The sequence below is a fragment of the Cupressus sempervirens genome, chromosome 8, assembly GCF_028749045.1.
Source record: "Cupressus sempervirens isolate cs-2001-9-10 chromosome 8, ASM2874904v1, whole genome shotgun sequence".
In the NCBI taxonomy this organism is placed as follows: domain Eukaryota; kingdom Viridiplantae; phylum Streptophyta; class Pinopsida; order Cupressales; family Cupressaceae; genus Cupressus; species Cupressus sempervirens.
In genome coordinates this window covers 158,794,762-158,818,278 of record NC_143125.1, presented here as the reverse complement: position 1 = coordinate 158,818,278, position 23,517 = coordinate 158,794,762, and the positions used below count along the sequence as shown (strand labels likewise).

Below are 23,517 nucleotides of genomic sequence, written 5' to 3'. Positions count from 1 at the left end.
TGGAGGATAGATTTATAGCTGCTGGTTCGTTTTTGCTACAAGTCTGATCCAATTTTCAAAACTTCAAGATAGGGCTTTGGAACCACATTTTCGTTCATAACTTCTTCATTACTCAGCATATCATTCTGGGTATTTTTGCATCGGATTTCTATCATTGAGGAGATAAAGATAAGTGCATTTTGGAGTTCCAAAATGCCATGATTTATTTTTCAGGAATTTTTTAGAACTAGACATTTTCGGAAATTTGCAAGAAAGTAGATTTTCAGATTTGGGGTGACTTTGGCTTGGGTGTTGGCATCTTCAGCATTAGCAAAAATTATTACAGCCATCTACAATCAGGTTCTTCAATTTTCATTTGGCATTTAGCATATTTTCTGATAAATGTATGTTTTCAGCTGAGTACAAAATATAGCTTCAGCACTTTAATATTTTACATTATACTTGTCTTTGTTTTCCTTTTGGCATTATTGGAATCAAAGGAAGGCTAGGATTTTTCCAGTGAAAGAGTATTGTAATTTTTAGATTATCTATATTGCCAACCTAGGGTTTCATGATCAGCTTCTTAGTTTGCATGCCAATTGTTTGACAAAATGTCAATTGGATGTAGGTTCTCTTTTTGGCATAAATAATGTTATAATTTTGCATACGAAGTGTTTGTATTAATGCCACTGGCTGTAAGTGCATTAATGTCATCTTAGGTTGCTTCCAAAGTGTTTATCATAATTACTAGTTGCTGTTGCTGCATATTGCAAGTAGTTTTAGTCACATATATGCATTGAATATTGTCAAAATAAGTTGCACATTCATGTTAGGTCATTGTTTAATCAATTTAGAGTCATTTGTAAACATTCTCATTGATGCTAATTGGAAAAAAAAAAGTCATTATAGCAAACTGAAATTTTACATCAGTCATATGACCCTTGTATGCAAAGTGTTTGATGAAATTCCTTGAGCCTTTATCAGCATTTTGAGATCAGATTTGAGCAGAGTCATTACATTAGTGCATGTGAAAGCGTGCTCCACCTTCCGCAAAGAGCATGTTTTGGGAGGTGTCATGGATTTTCATTGCTTTGACCATTCCATCTTGGTTGCTGACTTGCGCTCTGGAGATGTAGGGAATCCATGATGGACAGCCTTACTTAGCTTGAGCCTACGAACGAAAGGGGAATCCCATTGAATGGGTAGGCAGGGATGTGATGTGCAGTCACAACATACACCAAGGAATGTTGGAGGATAATTTTAGCACTAAAGTTAGCATAGGGGCATGGACAAGGACATAAGGACCAGTCTAAGGTCAAAAACAAAAAAGAATTCAAAAACAAGATTCCAATCAAGGTAATGATTCTAATGATGATCAAGTCATACAAGGAAATGAATTGAGGAAAATTTAATATGCCAACGAAGATGTTAATGTGTTCAAGGGATTGCCCCAAGGATCAAGTTTTAAAATGAGGAAAACAAAGAAGAATTCCAAACACGAAAGGTGGAAATATGAAGGTTTCAACTATTACAAAGTCAAGACATCCAAGGGAAAGAATTCCAAGAACAATGAAGAATTCATGAGGATAAGGAAATGGAATTAAGATAAAGATTGTGAGAGAAAAGAGGCATACTTCAGATTGGGATAATACATGAGATGCTTGGATGGGAAAGTTAGAAATCATGGAGTTAAAACATAGTAGCCTTCCAAGCATTAATATGGAAAAACTTAGTGAATATTTACTTACGTTCGTTGATTTTGCTCAAAGGGGCAGGGAAATAAAGCACACATGGAGTTGTATGATGACTAGGCAGCCTCCTTGCTTCCTAATGGTCCTCAAACCTTTGAATTTTCTCGCTAGCTCATTTTATGGTGCTTCATTTTTGCTGGATAATTTTTGGTTGTCAAAATTAGGGTTTGTAATGGATTGATCTCAGACATTGATTTCAAACCAATATTGATCATTCATTGTAATTGGGGCTCCTATATAAACCCCACCCCTCTCATTTGTAAAACAGGACTTGTTGGAGAATTGTTGCTAAGATAATACCAAATTTGCTCTACTTTTAATTGTTGTGTGTTACTTGGTGAATTGTTGTGATCAAATTTGAATTATTTCATGGTGATCCACATTCCTCACTTACCTTAGGATTTCATTTCATGTTGTTTAGAAGTAGTTTAGTTGGATGAAAGAATTGTGGATGTTTACTTGCTTGACTTGAATATAACTAGGCCACTAGCCTCTTGCGGATAGTAAGAGTGCCTTGTGTAGTGAGCTAGTGAAAGTACTTAACTTCAATTGATATCCAATCTTTAATTTGCGCTAGGTGAGTGGAGTCGTTAATAAAGCTACATCTAATAGAGTCCAATTTCATCCACACTTCCTTCCATCCTAAGTTAGAAGTAGATATCAAACTATATTTTCATTGCACATTGTGAAGCCAAATCTTTAGGAGTGCAAATAGTTGATATCCATTGAATGAACAAGCGTAAGTCCTCAAGTGATTACCAATGAATCACATTATTTCACTAAACGAGTATCAACAGTTCAAGAGAGCCTTGAAGTCATTTCATGATCTTACTTTCCAAGCTTAGCATAAGGGATGACCTTATATCAAGAGAGGATTAAATATTTGGTGTTTCACCTCAAAACATTAAATGTTTGTTCTTAATGTTGTAGTGGAACAAAACTCACACCAACAGGTACCAACTGGACATAGAAACTTTGCAACACTAAGACCTAATACACTAAACAAGTGACTCCAAAAGGAAGACAGCTTTCAACTTGGAGAACTCCAAAGGATATGCAGAAAGGCATAGACATATTAGCTTGGCTATAGGATACTATCAATAAAATTTGAGTGAATTAGCCTGCCCAGAATTCAAACCTGAATGATCCATTGCAATACAACTGACAGTGCTCTTTGCCACCAGACCAGTGATTCCACACCAGAGACCTAGACTTCCTGGGCAATAACTTTGGATCAATAAATCCATCCAGACTCAGAAAAGTGGAGCTCTCTCATCACTCGAATTTGACTGCCAATATATTAAAGGCATGCATGTTCCCAACACCATCTGTTGGAAATCAGAATGCAAACGAAATTAGAAATTTTTAATTATTGAAAGCTTAACATGTCAAATTTATTGATTCTCAAACATGAGCAAAATACAAGGGCGGTAAAAAATCTCACTGCACTGCACTGGTTGTCTGGATTAGAAACAGCCTGAAATATTTGTCATCGAAATAAAAATGATGATCTATCATTATGTCAAAAAATATGTAGTAGATATACCAGGAAAGCATTTGAGGATTTGATTTATGGATATGAGAACAATTGAAGCAATGCAAGTAACATAACATTGCAGCGCTTGTGCATGATGTACACCCATTTCTATCATGTATGCATAGATTATAGAGAGTATAGAGCAAGAAAGAGAGCAGAGATGTACATAGAAATATGCGATTTAAGAAAGTTCAGAAGGCTCGTGGCACTGTAAAACATTAATAAAGCATGTGAAACCATGTTACTCTATATTCACAACATAACTATAATTAACAAAATATACTAGCCTCTGTCGATATCCCATAACTTCCTCCCTGATTGGAGCTCCACAATTTCAATGCATGATTAAAATCATGTTATAGCTTCCAAGTGACCACAGATCATAAATAGAAACAGCCGAGTCTACAAATGCATAGCACATAGAATCCACACATTCAGTGACACAAATTAGAACATCTCATAATGATATATAATGGAGAATATAATGCTGAGTTCATGCAAATAGGATCCATGTATGAAGATTAAAACCCTAACTATTGATATTCTACACAGAGTAAGATCTTGATACTGTAAAGATAGTAGTGTAAATTGTATGTAGATTGCATCCATAAAAGAGAAAACAATCATAAAGTCAACGAATTTAAATTAGTTGGAAATAAATGAAACTATAATAACGAAATGAATAGAGAGGAAATGTTACCAACATTGATGCTGTGAAATAATGGAATTGAAGTTGTGAGAATATTTTCTGACAATCAAGACGCACTGTTCATTGAGGAAGGCAATAGGGAGTTCATCATCACTTTGCAAAATTTCGAATTGACCTGAGGAAGGAGAGTGGAATTTAGATGAAGAGAATCTATGGAAATGGTAGTGAAGAAATATGATCAATTTCCTTAACACGGCGGGGAAGTAAAGTTAATAAACTCAGTTGTGTAAGATAAACCATTTAGCTAGCTGGAACTATTGTGGAGATAATAAACAGTTCATTGTGCAATTGATTCTGCAGAAGCATAATCCAGAGCACTCTCATCACTCTCACATAAGGTGGGTTTTTGTTCTCAATCTATCAACCAGAATCTGTTCAAGAGAGCCAGCATAATTGACAAGAATCTATTCTAAAGAACTAAAACTTATTCAAATCTTGTGAGAATAGTTGTTAGAATTCCCTTGTAGTTTGAAGCCATTTTAGATCAAGCTCGGATTAAGAAAAAGGACACACAAAGGTTTTGTAACTGATGACCCCAGAACGTCTTCTCGAAAGCTAGATCTGAAAACAACAATCTCAATGCAAAATGAAGATCTTTACTCATTTATTCTGATTGAAAGATACTGAAAATTTTCCTTCATTTTCTACATAGCTTATAATTGGAAAACAAACAATGCAATAGTTTCAAAAGAAAAATGTATGAAATTTCGAAAGATAAATGTGTTAAGGGCCTTGCCAATGAGGAAGGTTTTCATTAATGAGTGGCAAATCTTGCATTTAAATGCAGTTGTAGGTGTTCATTTCTTCCATCCTGTTTGAGTGTTCTGTGATTGTTTATAATGTCCCCTTTTGAAATATACCTGTTTTTGCCCAAAAGTAACAATTCCAACAATACAACTCATTTACAAAGAGTATTCTATTATTACAAAATATCAAGTAAGCTTAGAGGAAATATAATGAATTAACATCAAGCTTATGATCATGAATAATCCCTATTGAAAACAAGTATCCTAAATGCATTGGACCCTTTTCATTGTATATTTCCAACAGCTAATCATATTAAGCCTTTGATGGGAAAGCACGGTAGGCAACCAAAGACTGTCCCCCACAACTCAGACCAAGAGCGATACCATCTAAGTCAATTAGACCCCCTCGCCCAAAAAGCAAACCAGCTTGTGGTGGACTAATTAACTGAGGGCGCCACTACTGCTGCATCTCCCTACCACAATTCCTTGCTAATCCCAGACATGACTGCTTGTAGGAAAACCAAATGAATAATTACAACTGTTTCTTGATGAATTGGCAATTTAATTCAATCTATAAATTGAAGCTTCCTAACAGGTTTAATAACATTTACTAGATTCAACCATATTGCAAACAAATCCCTTAATAAAATATTATAGATGGTTGCCTTTTTTCTGAATTAAATTGAGACTCAGAATTCTTATTTGATTGTCATTGAGTAATTGATATTTGTATGAATGATTGATCGAGTGAATGAAATTCCTTTGATTGTATGATTTGAGGAATTGCTGAGTAATGATTAAGAGATTGATGAGTGATGATGTAATGAATGTTGGTTTCATATTTTGGTGAATGCTGATTTGATAAAGTGGTTTATTGATTGATAGTTTGCTTGATCTGATATTTGATAATTGCTTTTGTGGATTCATGAGAGATGATTGATAAGTAATCCTTGAATGATTGGAATGATCACTTTTATACTTTATCGGAGAAAAGGCTACCGCCTTTCATAAGACTTGAGTCACCATCCTCCATTGCTGCCTTTTAAGAATAATAAATTATTTTCCAAATGGCTGTCCTACTCTAAAGAAACCTTCTCCCCTTTATATCTTCCAATGTTAAGGAACCCGATTCACCATGTCTGCCCTTTGCAAGAGTCGAATCCTTCCACAATTACTACTCTTTGCAAGAGTACAACTCTTCATCATTTTTGCCCATTCAAAGAGCCACAACCTTTCATGAATTTCATCTTTTGAAAGAGTACAACTCTTCGTCATTTATGCCCTTTGAAAGAGTCACAATCTTTCATAATTACCACCCTTTGAAAGAGCACAACCCTTCATAATTTTTGCCTTTTGAAGGAGTCACTTCCTTATTTGCTTCTATAAACTCTTTCTTGATTTTCACATGCTCTATTCTTTCTTCCTTCCTCCCCATCCCCTTTCTCATAAATTCTTCTCCATTTTATATATCATGTTTGAGGGAGTCACAACTCTTCATCTGATTCCTTCTAACCATTCCTTAATTAAATTTTAATCATATTATATTTTATTTCTATTAATTTATTATTATTTATTGTTAAACCATATTTCAAAAAGAGGGCATTACATGTTGGAATGTAAAGTCTCATAGATAACCACCAATTTTGGTTGTCATCAAATGGAGTTGAGACATCATTGATACTCATGTAGTGCACCATTTAGGCGCTCACCATAAGCTGACCACGCTGAAGGCGTTCCATCGAAAGAAGGCATTACATGTTGGAATGTGAAGTCATCATAGATAACCACCAGTTGTTGTTGAGTCATCAAATGGAGTTGAGTCATCATAGATACTCATGTAGTGCGCCATTAAGGTGCTCGCTGTAAGCTGACCATGTTGAAGGCGTTCTATCAAAAGTGCAAATTTTTTGAGACTTACTATAATTAGAAAGTTTGTATAAGTCAACTTACCATAAATAGTAAGTCATTTTGGTGACTTACCAAAAATAGCAATTTCAACAAGTGTTGTACATGTTAAATCTTCAGCCCAGAAATCCATGAAGATAACCGACAATAAGAAAGATATAAACTGAAACAAAGACACCAGAAATATGCTGGGAAAACCCTTCGAAAATGAAGGGAAAAACCAGGCCACACAACACAAAAATATCTTTATTGATAATGAAATGTTCAAGTGTACAATATCCATTTCTTGATGCGAATATATAACAATAAGAGAGACTCTTCACATTATAACCAAAGGTCTCTCGAGATTCCCATAACTCCTATAATTAATTATAACTCTTTGAATATTCATGCCTCAATACATGCGAATGACACATGTCATTTACATTTAATATTACAACTTAAGTGTCATTTTTGCTGAAGATGACAATAATGGTAATAACGTCCAGATTTCAAGAGATGCAGATCTCTATCGTAGCTACAAACTTTAACACTCACTCTTAGCAAGAGAGAGATGTTTAGGTGAACAATCACACAAAGCTACAACCAAAAATGTCAATGATAAATTATGATCATGCGAATTCAAAACATAATTCATGGAGTTTACTCAACATGAAAACCTACAACAATTACCCATATTCATGGAATCACTCAATATGAAAAGATTTGTAACTCATAGCTAAGCCTTTAATCATAGACTCTCTCAATGTGAACTGTCATGGAATCTCTCAACATGACATTCAACTCCCATCACGAATTCTCTCAACCTGATGACATCATGGACTCTCTCAACATGATGTTCACTATTGCATAGTGGAAGAGTTATCATAGCTGATCTTACAATCTCATTTATTCACACAAGAATAAAATAGGCAATAACAAACTAAGACTTGATTCCATTTAAGTCTCAAATTTTATAAATACCACAAGCATCACAAGCATCTATTAGAGTGATGAGGATTCCATAAGTACTCCCTCTTGATTATAATGCCTCCCTTTGAAGCTAAAATCTCCCTCTAAAACTCAACATCTCCCTCTAGAGCTATAATCCTTATCTTGTTGCATCCTGTAACCAAGAGAGATTAAGACCAATCTATCATATAAGAAATATTGATACAATAAGTAAATTATTTCCAGTTATATAAACAAAAATCATAAACTCTCAAGAGTAATAATAATCTCTATGTTGATGTCAAACAAGATCCATTCAACAATCATTGTAGTCCTCTTGCTACAAACTAGAAGACACTTCAACATAAATCTTCGTCCCTCCATTACTAACAACTTTCATAGCTCTAGGAAGAATAAAAAAAATATTACACAACATTCACTATTCTTAGTAAACAAATCAACTCTAAATAGTATTCCAGTTCCTATCTGTGTATAATTTCATCTCATGAAAAATATATACAATAGACATAGCAGAATAATACTTATCTCTGGATGCACAAAAATTGTTGTCCACGTTCAGTAATCATAATTTGTACGAGATCTGGCAGCACGTGTGGCCATCCCTAACAAAGTTGAACTATGATATGCTTATATCACTTTTCATGTCATTGAAGCATCCAATTCCTCCTCATAACATGTCCATATATGAAATGTCTCAATGAGAGATAGTTGTGTAGCATCGGTCTTCTTGATTCACACAATGACCAACTGCTAATCACCATATGAATGTTGAGAAAGGAATCCACTATCACTCAGGTTGTACGGAAGGTTGGACTCGGTGATCGAAAGTCATGAAGAAACAATTTTGTCTTATCACTGTCGCATCAATCTACTCATCACTCGAAATTTGCAGGCATTGAAAAATGAAATAGCAATGAAGAACATGCACCTGATGAAAGACAAAAACATACAAAATCAATCTATGGAAACATAAACTAATAAGAGTGATAGGCAATAAATCCAAACCGTTGGATATAATGATCCTAATGAAATCTAAAGCAACATCCTTTCCTGGAAACAAAATCAACTATTTGAGCACTCTCTTGCATATCAACTCCCCTTTCTCAAGTGGCTTAACCTCCACTTTAGATACCATTCTCAATGATCAACACCAGACCCCTGCACTTACTTGAAGATGACTTTCGAAACCGATTGGCTTCTCCCTTAGGTGTCAATTGCATTCTCCAGATAAATATTGTCTTTACCACTTCAAAGTAACTGACAAATAAAAATAATTCACCAATGAGAATAATTAAGGTCATAAAGAACAGTTACAAAGGCGACAATAGGATTGGAATAAATATGACAACAAAAGCTTGTTGAAGGTACCTGTCAGAGATAACGGGAGGAGAGTCCAAAATACATGAAATTAGAACACTTGATTTCGCCAAGAGGGATCTGTTTAAATAAGATTGAAACAGATGGAAAGCGAGTCATCCAATTTCTGAGAGATACATTGTCGATAAAGATTTACAGTTGTTGTTTGAGGCAAATCCATTGAGAAAAGAATGTATGCACATGTAACCTTTCATGCCAGGAGAGAGAATATAATGGTAGAGAAAATTCATTCTTCTTCAATGAAGATTGACAACTATCACCTACCCCAAAAAAAATAGAAAATTTAAGGAGCTGGAATACCCTCGTTAGCATTCATGATATAATAACAACAATTTAGTCTAAGACAAAATATAATTTCATAATAGCTAAAAATAAAATAAAATAAATTCAACACTCTGTAGATATCCACGGTCAACAAGATGACAGTAAAAGAGATTTGATGAGACTAATTTCAATAATCTAGAATGGCAGCTTCATCGATAGCTTCAAATCAACATGCTCTTGTGAAGCCCCATGCGCCCGATGCACCTTGCTACTGTAATTCAATCACTGGACCTCCATCTCAAGCTGTAGCATGAATATCTTCGTACACAAATTCAGGACTGCCTTCATTTCCATATCATTCTCAGCTCTTTTAATGTTGTTATCTGAACTAGGCTCTGATACCATGTTAAATCTTCAGCCTAGAAATCCATGAAGATAACCAGCAATAAGAAAGATATAAGATAACCAGCAATAAGAAAGATAAAAAACTGAAACAAAGATACCAGAAATATGCTGCGAAAACCCTTCGAGAATGAAGGGAAAAACTCAGCCAAACAACACAAAAATATCTTTATTGATAATGAAATGTTCAAGTGTACAATACCCTTTTCTTGATGCAAATATATAACAATAGGAGAGACTCTTCACATTATAACCGAAGGTCTCTTGAGATTCCCATAACTCCTATAATTAATTATAACTCTTCGAATATTCATGCCTCCATGCATGTGAATGACACATGTCATTTACATTTAATATTACAAATTAAACTTAAGTGTCATTTTCTGCTGAAAATGACAATAACGGTACTAACATCCAGATTTCAAGAGATATAGATCTCTATCGCAGCTACAAACTTTAGTATGAGTCACACAAAATTTTGTAAGTGACTCTAATTAGGACTCTGCAACTTAGTTGTTATATGCAACTTAAAGTCATGATTGTTCATACATTTTGAAAATTGTTGTAACTGTGAAAAATTCCCAAGAAATAAAATTGAGTCATTTGCGGTGGCTTTTTTACTGGTATAATTTTGCTAGGTTTTTTCACATAAAATTTTGTGTTATGTGAGTTTGCTCTTCTCTGCAATTTTCTAGAATTGTTAATTTTCATTACATTGTTGTTCAAGCTCCTCTCCCATTTGGAATTGGTTCTCTGCTTGGATGTTTTGCCATTGCTTCTGAGATGGTTTACGCAACATGGTCACCACTGTGGCAGCAAAGAATGTTGAAAATTGTTGAGAACAAAGTGCTCATGAATTCAGCTTGAGTAATTCTTTAGGGACCCAATGCCTGCAAGGCTGCACTGCAAGCCATCTGTGACAAATGTCACACAGCAAATAGGAGATCTATCATAGCTTCATGAAGATGGTGCAGTTGGCAGCTGCTCATTGTAGAGATCACTGGCAGTCTAAATAGTTGATAGCAAGTTGCAGGTTGCAACAGCTCCAGGGGGTGAGGAGGAACTTTCTTTAGCAGCAAACATATGCTTCATCCCTGATAGTTGCAGCACACTTCCAATCTACTACCCTGTTCAACATTTATTCAAACTCAAAGTATGTGGGTGTAGAGAAAGAACATGAAGTGATTGACTGTGCCTGCAATCATTGTTGCAGATGCAAAGAATGAGCTTTGCTGAAGCAATTGGAGATCTATTAGTATTAAGCAAATGCAACTGGCAGATGTAGAGAAAAATTCAGCTTGCAGCTTAGTCTCAGATTATGTCAAATGGGAGTTTTATTAAGTGGTCTGGTGATCCATTAAATTTAGTTGAAAGCAAACTTCTGTCAAATTTACTATTATGACTTCACAGATGCACATGTCAATAAACCAGAAGCGCGCCAACATTCCAATAATTACAATAAAATATTTCTGCTGCAGTTCTAACATCCCAGAAATCAGATAATTGGAAATGTTTTTGTTTGTCAGTAGTTGTGGCTACACAAATAGACATGCAAAATATGGCTGAAGTAATGGTGGCCTCAATTCTTTGAGTGCTATTAAGGAGAGGTAAAAGGGATTTAACCCTTCCCTCCATACATAGATTGAAAATGGCAAATTGAAATTGTATCTTGGCTTTTGACATTTGCAAGGCATGGCTAAAGCAAGGCCGGCCTCAATTCTGAGTGATATTGAGGAGGGGTAAAATCATAATAGAAATTTACCCCTTACCTCCATAGATAGAAAATGGCAAACTGAAATTGTATCTTGGTTCTTAAATATACCCCATAGAAAATCACATGGGACAAATCACATTTCTAACATGAAAGCTACCTGCTCAATCTGCCCTTACCTTCATAAATAGAGATTGACCAACTGAAATTGTATCTTGGTTCTTAAATATGCCCATAGAAAATTAGATTGGACAACCACATTTCTAACATGAAGGCTCCCTCATCAATCTGTTTATATCAGATTTTTATCAATTATCTTGTCCTGCAATGACCTCTCCCTCTCCCGTGACCTTGTCTACCACCATCCTACTGTCCGCCGCGTTCGTTCATGGCTTCCATTAACTGTGATCGCACGGGCGTCTAGCATCGGGGTATTGATTGTGCTTGCTTTTCGTTGCGAGGGATTGCTTTCATCAGTGTTTTCCAACTGGTTGCGGGCCTCAGGGCCTCTAGATATTTAACACAGGGTGGTTGTGGTTTATCTGGTGTCGGCTCTTCTCTTCCTTCCAATGGCGTGAGGGTGTTCTCTTCCCGTCCTTGCATGCTGAGTGTGTGTTCAAGCCCCCTCTTTCCGACGGTTGTTATTTCCTAATCTGTGGTTGCTGTTATTTCCCTGGTGTAACTTCTTTTGCCGCAACGATAATTGTGGGTTTCTTACGACAATGAGTCTGTGTTCTTTTTTGCCACAAGAACTCATGCATCCATCTTTCTTCTTCCTGTTGTAGCTGAGGTCTTCATTCAACAGATATGGCTGACAATGGGGACTCATGCTCAACACAAGGCCGGCAACTTTTGACCTATCAAAGGTTGTGTGATAGGATTTCCAAGCTGGAGATGGACAACTTGCAACTAAGAGAGCAAATTATCTCATTGATGGATACCATTTATGAACTCCAGACTACCACAAGCTCCAATTTGTCTTCCATTCAACTGTTTTCGGATACTTTCACCACTGAGGCAGCAAGTCTGCAAACCAATATCCACTCCATTATCACGCAACTTGAAGGACTTGATACCATCAAAGAGCAACAATTAGTTATTGCAGCAACGCATTCTTCTCTAATCTCTGAAATCAAACAAAAAGTAAAGTCATGGGCATCCCTCTGTAGTAGCACAGATACTACACCTCTAGCTAGTATTGACAAGATGGTTCAAGGGAAGATCGAGGATGAGCGGGTGAGACGGGTTCATGAGCTCAACCTTCGAGTTCGTGGACTCCCTCCTACTTCGGATCCTCTTTCAGCTAGACGCTCTTTCCTCTGTGATCAGCTTGGTCTTGCCAACATCACACTGGATAAGTGTTGGGTGGGTCATGGTGGAGTCTTATTTATCCGGTTTCTCTCACTTGTCGACAGACTCCGTGCTCTCCGTGCTAAGAGAAAGCTATTTTGTCTCCCTTCCAAGATTTTCCTAGATGAAGATCTCACAAAGGCTCAGGTTACAGAGTTGAAACATGCTCGTGGTGTTATAGTTAAGGCGAGGCAGGCAGGTAAATGGGCAGTTATCAAAAATCTTAAAGCAATTATTCAGGATTCCCCCCCAATGGTTGGGAAGAGAGACAGGGCCCGAAGGCCAAATGACGGTCTCACCAGCAGTCAGACAAGAGGGAGACCCCCACTTGTTCCCTTCTTGTTAACTACTAGAATGGTAATAGCTCTTTATGGTCATTACCCGATCTTTTGTGCGATGTTGTGGGGTCCGTGGATATTCTTGTCATTATTGAGACTCATGAGAGCATTGTACATCCTCTTCTGGGGGTTGCAAGTTACCAATGGTTATCCATACGTAAGGAGGTTCGTGCTTCCGATAGGGTACATGGTTCCAGCGGTGTGGCTTGTTTGATTAGGGATGATATCTTTTGTGGCACTTCTATTGTACACTCTGATACGTTTCCCAGATTCTTGTGGGTCTGCATTGACCGTAAGAGTCATCGTCAAAGAGATTTCTTTTTGGCTACTTGTTATTTTCTGCCAACTTCCTCCCATTATGCTATCCATGGCACCAATGACGGGGACCCTTTTACTGACTTTAGCAAGACTATGTCTCATTTTGCTGCTTTAGGTGATATCATTATTCTTGGTGATTTCAATGCGAGGATGAAGGAACTCCAGACTCCTCTTTATGACCGTAGTTCTGATTCCACTTGCTCCACTGAGATTGATCTGACTTCTTTGGGGTTTCAGCGTTCTTCTGATGATGCTCTTGGACATCTCTCTTGTTATAGTCGCCATCTGCTTCAGCTTTGCGAGTCTTTTGGTCTTGTGATCTTTAACGGTCTTTCCTGCTTCCCTAGTTCTAAGCTCTTCACCTGCTGGCCTCATTGTGGTGGTGCTAGCATTGTTGATTATGCCCTCACTTGTCCCTCCTTCATCCTGTGCATCCACAGTTTCACCATCTTACGCCTTCCTCTTGCGGATCATGCTCTCCTTAGTATTCGTACTCGCCTTTCCCCCCTTGTTTCGCCCCCTCTTTTGTCACCTCACCTCTCTTCTATCACTGCTTGTTCACCCATTCACTTCCGCTTCGCCGACGGTGATTGTGAGCTCTTTTCCTCTCATCTCTTGAGACTCCTCAACCCTGTGTGCTTCTCTAACTCTTGTGAGGTCGCCTCCATGTTTGACTTGCTTGTGTCAACCATTCAGAAGTTCGCCATCCTTTCCATTCCCCACCGTCCTTCGCTGCCCCTCCACAACAAACGTCGTAATACTTGTCCTATGAACCAATGGTTTGATGGGGACTGCAAAGCTTTCCATCGCTCTGTTCGTTTTGCTTTTGAGACTCACTCCCTTGACTTTGCTCGCCTTCGTTCGCCTTACCTTCGCTTTCTTCGTAGGAAGAAATGTTCGTTCACCGCTTCCCAATGCAAATCCCTTTGTTCCACGCTGATCTGCGACCTTTTTTGGCATCCTCTTTTCCCCTGTTGTTCCCCTCCACCCTCAACATTTGCTCCCTTACCTCTCAAACCACGGCACTTTATGGGCAATCTTCTATCCACCCCATTCCGCCTCCTTTATGCCACTTGTTCACCCCTTCTTGCATTTTTGAAGCCATCAGATCCATGAGATGTAGCAAAGTTGCGGATGAAGAGGGGTTCCAGGCTAAGTTCTTCAAGTTTGATGCCTCGATTTTGGGCCCCTATCTCTCTATTCTTTTCAATAGAGTGATTTGCACCAGATTCCCGATCTCTTGGTCCAAGCATCTTATTTATCCTGTCCACAAGACCAGTCCTGTCTCTAATCCGAGGAACTACAGAACCATCATGATTAGACACACGTTTGCCAAACTTTATGCAACAACCCTCAATGCTATGATATCTGGTGAACTTGACAGGAAAGGGTGTAGGGCTAGAGGGTAAGCTGGTTTTCGGGCCGACTATCAAACCATGGATCACATCTTCACCTTACGGGCTATTATTGAGGAGGTTAGACACAAATCTGAGAAGGTTTACTGTCGCTTTGTTGATTTTCGCAAGGCTTTTGATTCCGTTCATAGGATAGCTCTTTTTGAGAGGCTTTGGGAGGTTGGGATTTCTGAGATGTTACTTAACACCATTATGAGATTATATGAGACTGTGACTGGCAAATTCAGAACTCCTCAGGGGTTCTCTGAGCCGATTTATAGCACCATTGGGGTCAAACAGGGATGTCCTCTCTCTCTTACCTTATTCAAGTTATATATTGATGAGCTTGAGGACTTCCTTCTTCTCTCCCGGGTGACGGTTGCTACCTGCACCAAGTCCTAATCTCCATTCTTCTTTTCGCAGACAATGTGGTTCTTCTTGCTTCCTCTCCAGACAGTTTATAGAGGCTCATTGATGACTTGGCTTTCTTTTGTGACCAGCAACAGCTTGTGGTTAACCTAGGTAAGACTCGGGTCATGATCTTTAATTGCTTAAAGACTTCTCTTCTTCACTTCTTTTTTCAAGGACAGGAGACTGAGATCACTTCCTCTTATACATATCTGGGGGATAAGTTCTCTAGACTGCGGTTCAGCATGAGACCGGCAATTCAGCCCAAAGTCAACAAGGGTACGAGCTCTCTTGCTTTGCTTGGGAAACAGTGCTTTAGACCATAGTTGGAAAACTCGCCAAATGCAAAAACTCGCCAAGGCCCCCAAAAGTTTAATCCAGAAAAACTCGGCGATTTAAAAAAAAAACTCGGGAAAAACTCGAGAACCTAAAAAACCGCTGAAATTTAATTAAAAATACATTTATTTTGCAAAATTTAATGAGAAGATGCATCTAATAAGTTAATTAAAGACAATACAAAAGAAAGAAACGAAGTTTAGATATATATAAATGTATAATGCGTACAAAATTGCATTCTCATGCAGAATGCTCATAGTAGGAAGCAAAATAGTAAATTACTAAATAGTTTCAATCTGTCAAACTAGAAGTAAATACTAAAAGTCTAAATACATCAATACAATTTGACAATGTCAATCACATCTTCCTCTTTCCACTTGCACTAGCAAGAAAGCGAGGGGGTCTACTCCTAGAAGAAGTGCCCCGCACTGGGATAGGGCGTGAGCTGCGTGACTGTGAACTCTGTGGCTGTGCCCCCTCGCTCGATGTCCCTACTGACTGGCTCGGCGTCCTAGAAGAGGATGCATCTCCTCCTAATGGTAATGCCTGATCCTCGCCTGAATCATCATCATCCTCGTCCTCATCCTCAATGTCATCCATAGTGAACTGAAAATCAGCGTTAGCCTCCCCCTCCATGGCCTGCCTCTCCAAATCAGCGATCTCCTCTGGTGTAAACAATGGACTTGGCTCATGTGCTGTCCAATCAGAATAAGGATCTATCTCATCTAGATCAAGCGGACCAGGTAGTTCTAAGAGCTGTGCCTTTTTTATGCGCAACTTAAGATTATAGTGCACATAAACAAGGTCATTAAGCCGTTTTTGAGTCAATCTGTTTCTTTCCTTTGTATGGATGGACTCAAATAAGCTCCAATTGCGCTCACAATGGGATGAGCTACAAGGTTGGGATAGGACTCTGAGAGCAAATTTTCTTAAATTGAGGGTATTGCCACCCCAACTTGCCCACCAAGCATCTGCAAAACAAAATTAAAGAAGTTATAAAATAAAGCAATAAAAAAAAAATCAGAAGCACAACTTATCAATTAGCAAAAATTTTAAAGTTTGACGCTTTACCTGGTGCTTGAGTAGATCTTGCTCTCTTTGCTAGCATAAAAGAGAACAAAGGACCCCTTGATTCCACATTGATTTGTTGTTCGGTCACAATAAGGTCTCTCTCCTCTTCACTTGATATCATTCTCTCAATGCATTTAGAGAGACCTTCCATGACCTCTTCATTAGGATCTGAGTAGGAATCATCAGCCCTAAAACAAATAGAAAATGATATCAAGTCTTACTACACAACCTTAAAAAGTAAAGTAAAATAAAGACTTATTAAAATCCCAACTTCAAGGACAATCAATTATCATAGTACCTGAATTTGGGATTGAGGAAGTAGCCTGCTGCATGAATAGGTTGGTGGAGCATATTGTTCCACCTCCTATCAATTATTTCCCAAATGGGGTCAAATTTGAGACTATCCCCGTGATAGTAACTTCTAACAGCCTCTTTCGCCCTATCCATGGCCTCCTAAAGACCTCCCATTGGGGATTGCTGCCCATCACATGTGCGCAAGACTAGAACCAGGGGCAGAGACATCTACATTTGAAATTTGAAAAATACAAATTAGTTAATAACATAGTAAGTTATGAATTGATAATGAAACTTGAATACACTAAAAATATAATGAAGTTACCTCCACAATCTCCTTAGCCTTTGCAAAAAAGCTATCATCAAACACTATTCGTGCCACAGCCTCTCCTTTGGGCTTCTTTGCGTAAGGTGAAGCAACCCAATCAGCACACACAAACATTTGCTTCAAAGCCAATATGTGGTCAAGAATACTTTGCAACGTCAAGAAAACCGTTGCAAACCTTGTCATAGCAGGTCTCATCAAATCTTTGCCTTTAGTGGCTTTTCTCATCAAACTGAGAACCCATGGGTGATTATAGATATATTTCGTGACTCGCTTAGCATCTTCCACAATTGGACTCACCCAATCAAGTTTTCCTATGTCCTCCAAAAGAAGGTCAAGGACGTGTGCTGCACAAGGTGACCAAAAAAGTGTGGGATGCCTCTCTTGAAGGATTCTACCTAAAAGATTAGCAAAAAATCAATAATCAATAAGAAACTTTCCATATTTAGTATTTACAAATTACATCAAATCTAAATTGAATAATACCATTATCCAAATTCCATAGCATTACATTCATGATTCATATTGATTCAAATATAAAAAATTAAATCTACCTGCTGCCACATATGCTACTACATTATCTGTGATTATTTGCACCACATTCTCTATTCCCACCTCCATGACAACATTCTCCAACATTAAAGCCAATGTGGCTGCATTTTTCACTTTGTTGGAGGCATCGACAGATTTCCAAAACACCACATCATCTTTGCAAGCAATCAAGAAGTTAATAATGGTTCTACTTCTTCCATCTGTCCACCCATCAGATAAAATGGTGCAGCCATACTTCTTCCACTCTTTCTTTTGGTCTTCTATCAACAATGTTGCCCTACCAACCGCTTTGTCAAGCAACCTACAAAATTTAGGTGTAATATTAAATAAAGTGTAAGTGTTAGTAAAAAATTAGGAAATAAGTTATAACAATTAAGATTTAAAATATAACAATGAACTAAAGTGAATCACAATTATTTACAATTACTAAATAGTAAAATACTAACCTTCCACTCATATCCTTGCGATTAGGCGGCTTGTACCCTTTGCCTGATATTGTCATTGCATTCACCATATTGACCCAATAGGGACTATCAGCGGCATTCATTGAGATATTGTTGAAAAATCAAAAATCAGCTGCTGCAATATCAGTTTGCTCATGCACCTCCTTAAACCATGCAGTGCCCTCTAATGATGGCTATGCTCCAGGTGTGTTCCTAGGCACAAAATAACCACCTATCCCTGATGGGGATCCGGATGGTGATGATGAAGAAGTAGGAGATGTAGAAGAAGTGGAACCGGTAAATGAGAAATTTTGTTTGCGGATCCGTGGGCCACGAAGAGATTCTGGTATGTTCTCAAGTGCTTCTTCTTCCTCTTGCATATCAAAAGGAGCTCCTTCTGATTCAGCTATGGCTGCCCTCATAGCTAATTTTGCCCTCTCCCTATTCAATTTTTTCTCTTCAGCAGCTGCAAGTAGGGCATGGATGAATCTTTTTTCTTCATCAGTTACCTTGAGACAAGGATTTGAGCCATGTTTCTTTATGCCTGCAAGGTGGTATTTGAGGCGGTTTATGCCTCCAGAAATAATTCTCTCACAGGGAATGCATATCACCTTCCCAATATCATTTGGATTTGGAGCTTCATAGGCATACCGCCATGCCTTATCTCTTGCATTTTTAGGTCGAGTGCCTATATATCCAGATGGGCATGGTGTTTGTGGCCACTCTTCTTGCGGGTTTGTCATTTTTTTAATGGTTGACCGCTGCCCTACACATAAATATATAGAAAAATGAATAAACAAAGTTAGAACTTAGAAGCTAGGGTTTCAAATGATTCAAAGTTTCAAACTTCAAACTTCAACCATATCCTTAGCAAACAACAAACTTCAACCATATCCTTAGAAGCTAGGGTTTCAAATCAAAATGATTCAAAATGATTTTAAATGATTTGAAAACATTTACAAACAAGTTAACAACAACAAAAACAAAAGAACATTTGTTATAAAACTATAAAAAGTTTTCAAACTATGATAAGATGAACATACCTGGAAAGAAATTTGTCTTCTAAAATCAGTTAGAATCCTCTACAATCCACTCAAATCCGCCTTGAATCACTTGCAATCAGCCAAGAATGACTCCAAACCTTCTTCTCTTCACTCCTCAAGGCTCTAAACAATCCAAATACAAGAAAAAATGAGAAAAAAACGCATTCACTGCTGCTTTAATCCGTCACAGGCCGCGGGTGAAAATCTCACCAGAAAATCGCGAGTTTTTTTTAAAAACTCGCCGAGTTTTTCGCGATTACTCGGCGAGTTTTTACCAGTCCGCCGAGTTTTTGAATCGGCGAGTTAACTGGTGAAAAACTCGCCGAGCTAGGAAACTCGGCGAGTTTTTAAAACTTGCCGAGTACTCAGCGAGTTTTCCAACTATGCTTTAGACATCACTTTCAGGATACCTCGTCCAAGTTATCCCTCTTGGACTCCCTTGTGCAGCCAACAATTCTTTATGGGTCGATGGTTTGGGGCCCATCTCTCCTTGGTTTTGATTGGACCTCGATCAAGCGAGTTCAAACATTACTTTTGCAGCGCATCATTAGATGTCACAGGTTCATTCCTCATAGTATCATTTTTGCTAAGTTTGATGCTCATCCTTTCAACATCGCGGCCTTTTTTGATCTGATTTGGTTCCTTCATCGTCTGCGTGGTTTTGTGGATCTTGTGGGTGAACGGGATTGGTACTCCTACTTGGCATATTGTTCTTCAATTACTATTACGAATTCTAAGACTGTTTCTCGTGCCCACTGTTGGTATGCACAGGCTTCTTCTTTGTTGGGATCGATTGAGATTGATATTGACTGCCTCCCCCCTTACCAGTTTTAAATGAGCATGTCAGACTTGACATTTATAGGCAGTATATTGCCACTGCTTGGGGGTTTACGTCCGAGGATGTCTTTTTATGGGGAGCACTTCTTGAAGATCTTTGATAGGATTATTGTTCGTCCTAACTACCTTTCTCGGCAATAGTCTCACACCCTGTGTATCTCCCTGGGGTCCTTCAGAGTTGGCTCTCACCATCTTTGGGCTCAGACTGATCATCATATTGATAGTGGGGAGCGGATCTATAAGTTGTGTACTTTGGATGAGATTGAGATTGAGACTCACTTTATCTTTCGTTGCCCCATCTACTATGAGATTAGAGGGAGATTTTTATATCTGTTCCAGAAGTGTTTCTCTCGTTATGATTTTTTCAGTTACTATGATTAGCAGTGTCTTGCACTTTATCTTCAAGAGGCTACTATTCTCCATGATAGTACACTACAGCAGTCACTTCTTCCTCACCGGCATACTTCTACTCAGCTCATTACGTCCTTTTTCACACCCTTATCTCCTTTGCGTGGTGTGACAAGGTCATCTAGTTTTACCAGCTCTTTCGGTCATTCCAGAGCTGTCAGATCTTGTCCTGGTTATTTGCTGCAGCAACACTCCTCTACAAGTTCCCAAAGACAAAGCAGAGCTTCTACCCATCGGCAGGCATATCTTTCTGTGACTGATTTCTTTCTGCCTAGAAAGGACTCCTAATCTTTGTTGTGGTCTTTTCTCTGCTTCTCTTCTTTCTTCTTCTTGCTTTCCGTTTTCTTGTTTGCTTTAGTTTCCGGACACCGTTGGGTGCTCCTGCTGTTACCAGCATCATTTTTGTAATCCTCCAGTTCCATAGACCTTTTGGTGGTCTTTTGTTAGACATTAATATCATTATCTTATCTTATCTACATATTGCAGGCATTCAAGCATCAGGCTCGGGTTTGGCTCATATTCGAGTTTTCTCCATCTTCATAGCGGTGATAGTTTCACACACATCCAGACAATTTATATTTGTGAGTGTCAAATTAATGGCAGTAATAATTTCTAAAGGAGTTTGTGCACTTAACCCAGACTTTCTAATTCATTCATACTTGATTAGCACCAGGTCAAATGTAGAGTTTTTGATACTTCTATTTGTGTTGTTTTGATCTGGGATAGTTCACAATTCTGTTGAAAGTTCAACTATCTTCCAGGGAAAGCAATGTGTTGTATTCAACTGCTTGTATGCTCAAGCGATAGAACAGTTAAAATTTTCTTCTAGATGAATTGTGTTAATTGGAATTCCTACAATTGCATTCGTGGCATGGATTATGCTTCCTTTCAGCATTGTCTAGCAGTGTTGGAGTCTCGATGAAAACTACTGTATATCCATGAATAAAAAGACAAATATTTTCTGTTTTTAGGCAAAAGGTTCAAGCACCTGAAAATATATAAATATTAGATAAATTGAAATATATAATTTCGCCATACTACTGTTAACAGTTAGATCCAAATTTCACTTTTTAACAGATCATTTAATTTTACATGTAAATATAAACTACTGAAATTCAGGATGTAGTGTAAGTGTTTCTTAGCTCGAGTTAAAACTTGCCACGCAAAATGATTAAAAGGCAAAGACTCGAACCTACTGTTCTCAAACAACCAACAGTTTCAAAATGCATTTTACAACTTCGGCCCCTTACTGGCCACGCCTAGTTCAAGCTGGTGGAGAACTAGCAATCATCCCAGTCTTTCTTGCATATGCGAAAATCCCACCAGCCTCAATAACAGGCCCAGCATCACCAATAGGCTTCAAAGCATATTCCTTTCCGGTGGTATGGTTGATAAGCTTATTTCCCTCAATCTCCACGGTGAGAATGTGACCAGTCTGACATTCATCACAAATCCTGCACTCAGTCTCCACTGGGTACACCTCACCAGTAGCCACACAATTCCTGAAGAATATTCTAGCATAGGACTCTGCCAAAACAGCCTTCACTCCTGCTGCCCCAAGGGCCACAGGAGCATGTTCCCTCGAAGACCCACATCCAAAATTGTCCCCAGCAATAACAATAGGATACTTCGTCTTAGACTGGCCCCTCTCAATGAATTTCTTCCTATACTTATCATCAGGAAGTCCGATCAAGGCATAGCTGCCCAGTTTTTCATATTCCTCTGGTTTAGAGGGAACTAGGGTTAAGTACTCTGCTGGGATGATTTGGTCAGTGTCTATATTGTCGTATACTACAAAACATTCTCCATGAAAAACCCTTTGCTCCGGAGCGTCAGAGGATTGAGGTGTTCCTGTTGCCCTTGGGGGATTTGACAATGCAGGGTACACAGATTTTCTCAGGTTTTGGGAAGAAGATATCAGCGGTGTAAATGCATTTTTATGAAAGAAATACAAGGATTTTTGCGGACTGCTGTGAGAAAATAGCTTCGAACAAGAATTCATAGAAGAATAGGTGCATTTCTTACGTATAGATGAAGACTGGAGTGTAGTCACCATTGCCATTTTTCCAGAGGACAATCTGCGCAGAAAATATTAACGTGAGGCAGAACCAAGAAATCAAAAGCCATGTCTATGCTTACGTGACATACCATCCATACCAGGTGTGATGCTCACTTTACCTAGGGGAAGCTTATGTATTTTAAATTTAAATTTAATTAGAAATAACCTTTTTGATGCTGGCATAGACATCGCCGAAGCTTATATGGAGAGGTAAAAACAATTAGGGTCCGTTTGGTTCATGGAATTTTAAAAATCCGGATTTCTACAAACCTTGGTTTAGCCAAATCAAAGTTTTGTATATCTTCATTCGAGTTTTGGGATTTTACTGAAACTATTTGTTTCACTCGGAAGATGTGTGTGAAGTGCGTAAGCTTGGAATTGAAGGCAAATTTCAAAAAGTAGTCCAATCTATTGTTTTACACCCCTTAAAAAACAAAACCAAGTTTTGATTTTCAATTCCTACTCGCTAGTAGGAAATTGGAAAACTTGGTTTTGAGGCAAAATTGGAAGTCTCGAATGCCAATTCCATTTTGCAAATTTTGGAACAAACGCACAAATTTTCAAATCCAGGGTTTGAAAAAGCCAATTCCTGTCATCTTCCAGAAACCAAACGGACCCTTATTGTTCACCTTAGGACTAATTCTCGTCAGTTCTTAATTTTTAAGACTATGAGGAAGTCCTAATACTAGGTGAAGAGGAAAATGATCAATTTTGGGAAATAATATCAAGGGACAATAAAGGTAATGTCAATCATTATGAGGCAGAATTATTTGACTTATGTAGTTTCTATAATATGGTCATATGTAATAGTATGAAAGTGTGGTCAAATTTAGAAAATATTACATGTAAAATATATAACGGACAAGATGTTGTTGATTATGTTATTTGCTCTTAAGATCACATCAAAAGGATAAAAGAGATAGAGATAAGAGAGTGTCCTATAAGAATAAAAATCAAGGAGTCTTGAAGTTGAGGTTTGATGGTTCCAAGTGCAAACAAGGAGTTGAAG

At 38.1% G+C, this 23,517-nt stretch overlaps 1 protein-coding gene and 1 pseudogene across 5 annotated transcripts; both read right to left on the bottom strand.

The window, feature by feature from the left end:
• Positions 1-9,306: 9,306 nt before the first annotated feature.
• Positions 9,307-22,511, bottom strand: LOC149542042 (3-isopropylmalate dehydratase small subunit 1 pseudogene; annotated as a pseudogene). Of its 2 annotated transcripts, none has more exons than XR_016355421.1 (2): positions 21,642-22,511; positions 9,307-9,638 (listed from the first exon to the last, which is right to left on the bottom strand). The product of XR_016355421.1 is annotated as a 3-isopropylmalate dehydratase small subunit 1 pseudogene, transcript variant X1 (transcript). The 2 variants fall into 2 exon arrangements; XR_016355422.1 differs by having other exon boundaries at positions 21,646-22,511.
• Positions 15,662-19,225, bottom strand: LOC149542043 (uncharacterized). 3 transcript variants are annotated; one of them, XM_089797078.1, is made up of 4 exons: positions 17,167-17,287; positions 16,846-17,069; positions 16,548-16,735; positions 15,662-16,447 (listed from the first exon to the last, which is right to left on the bottom strand). In XM_089797078.1, the coding sequence occupies exons 2-4, from the start codon at positions 16,992-16,994 to the stop codon at positions 15,834-15,836; spliced, it is 951 nt and encodes a 316-aa protein (XP_089653204.1). In that variant the 5' UTR covers positions 16,995-17,069; positions 17,167-17,287; the 3' UTR covers positions 15,662-15,833. The 3 variants fall into 3 exon arrangements, with proteins under 3 accessions (XP_089653204.1, XP_089653205.1, XP_089653206.1); XM_089797080.1 differs by lacking the exons at positions 15,662-16,447; positions 16,548-16,735 and adding exons at positions 17,721-18,019; positions 18,165-19,225 and having other exon boundaries at positions 16,763-17,069; positions 17,167-17,564; XM_089797079.1 differs by lacking the exon at positions 17,167-17,287 and having other exon boundaries at positions 16,846-17,092.
• Positions 22,512-23,517: the final 1,006 nt, after the last annotated feature.

Bases quoted from the DNA above. Each gene is read 5' to 3' on its own strand.
- LOC149542043 (XM_089797078.1), bottom strand. From the start codon at position 16,994: ATGGATAGGGCGAAAGAGGCTGTTAGAAGTTACTATCACGGGGATAGT. The intron at 16,736-16,845 runs GTACTATGATAA...TATTTGTTTTAG, and splicing joins TTCCTCAATCCCAAATTCAG to GGCTGATGATTCCTACTCAG. The intron at 16,448-16,547 runs GTAAAGCGTCAA...TTTGTTTTGCAG, and splicing joins AAGATCTACTCAAGCACCAG to ATGCTTGGTGGGCAAGTTGG.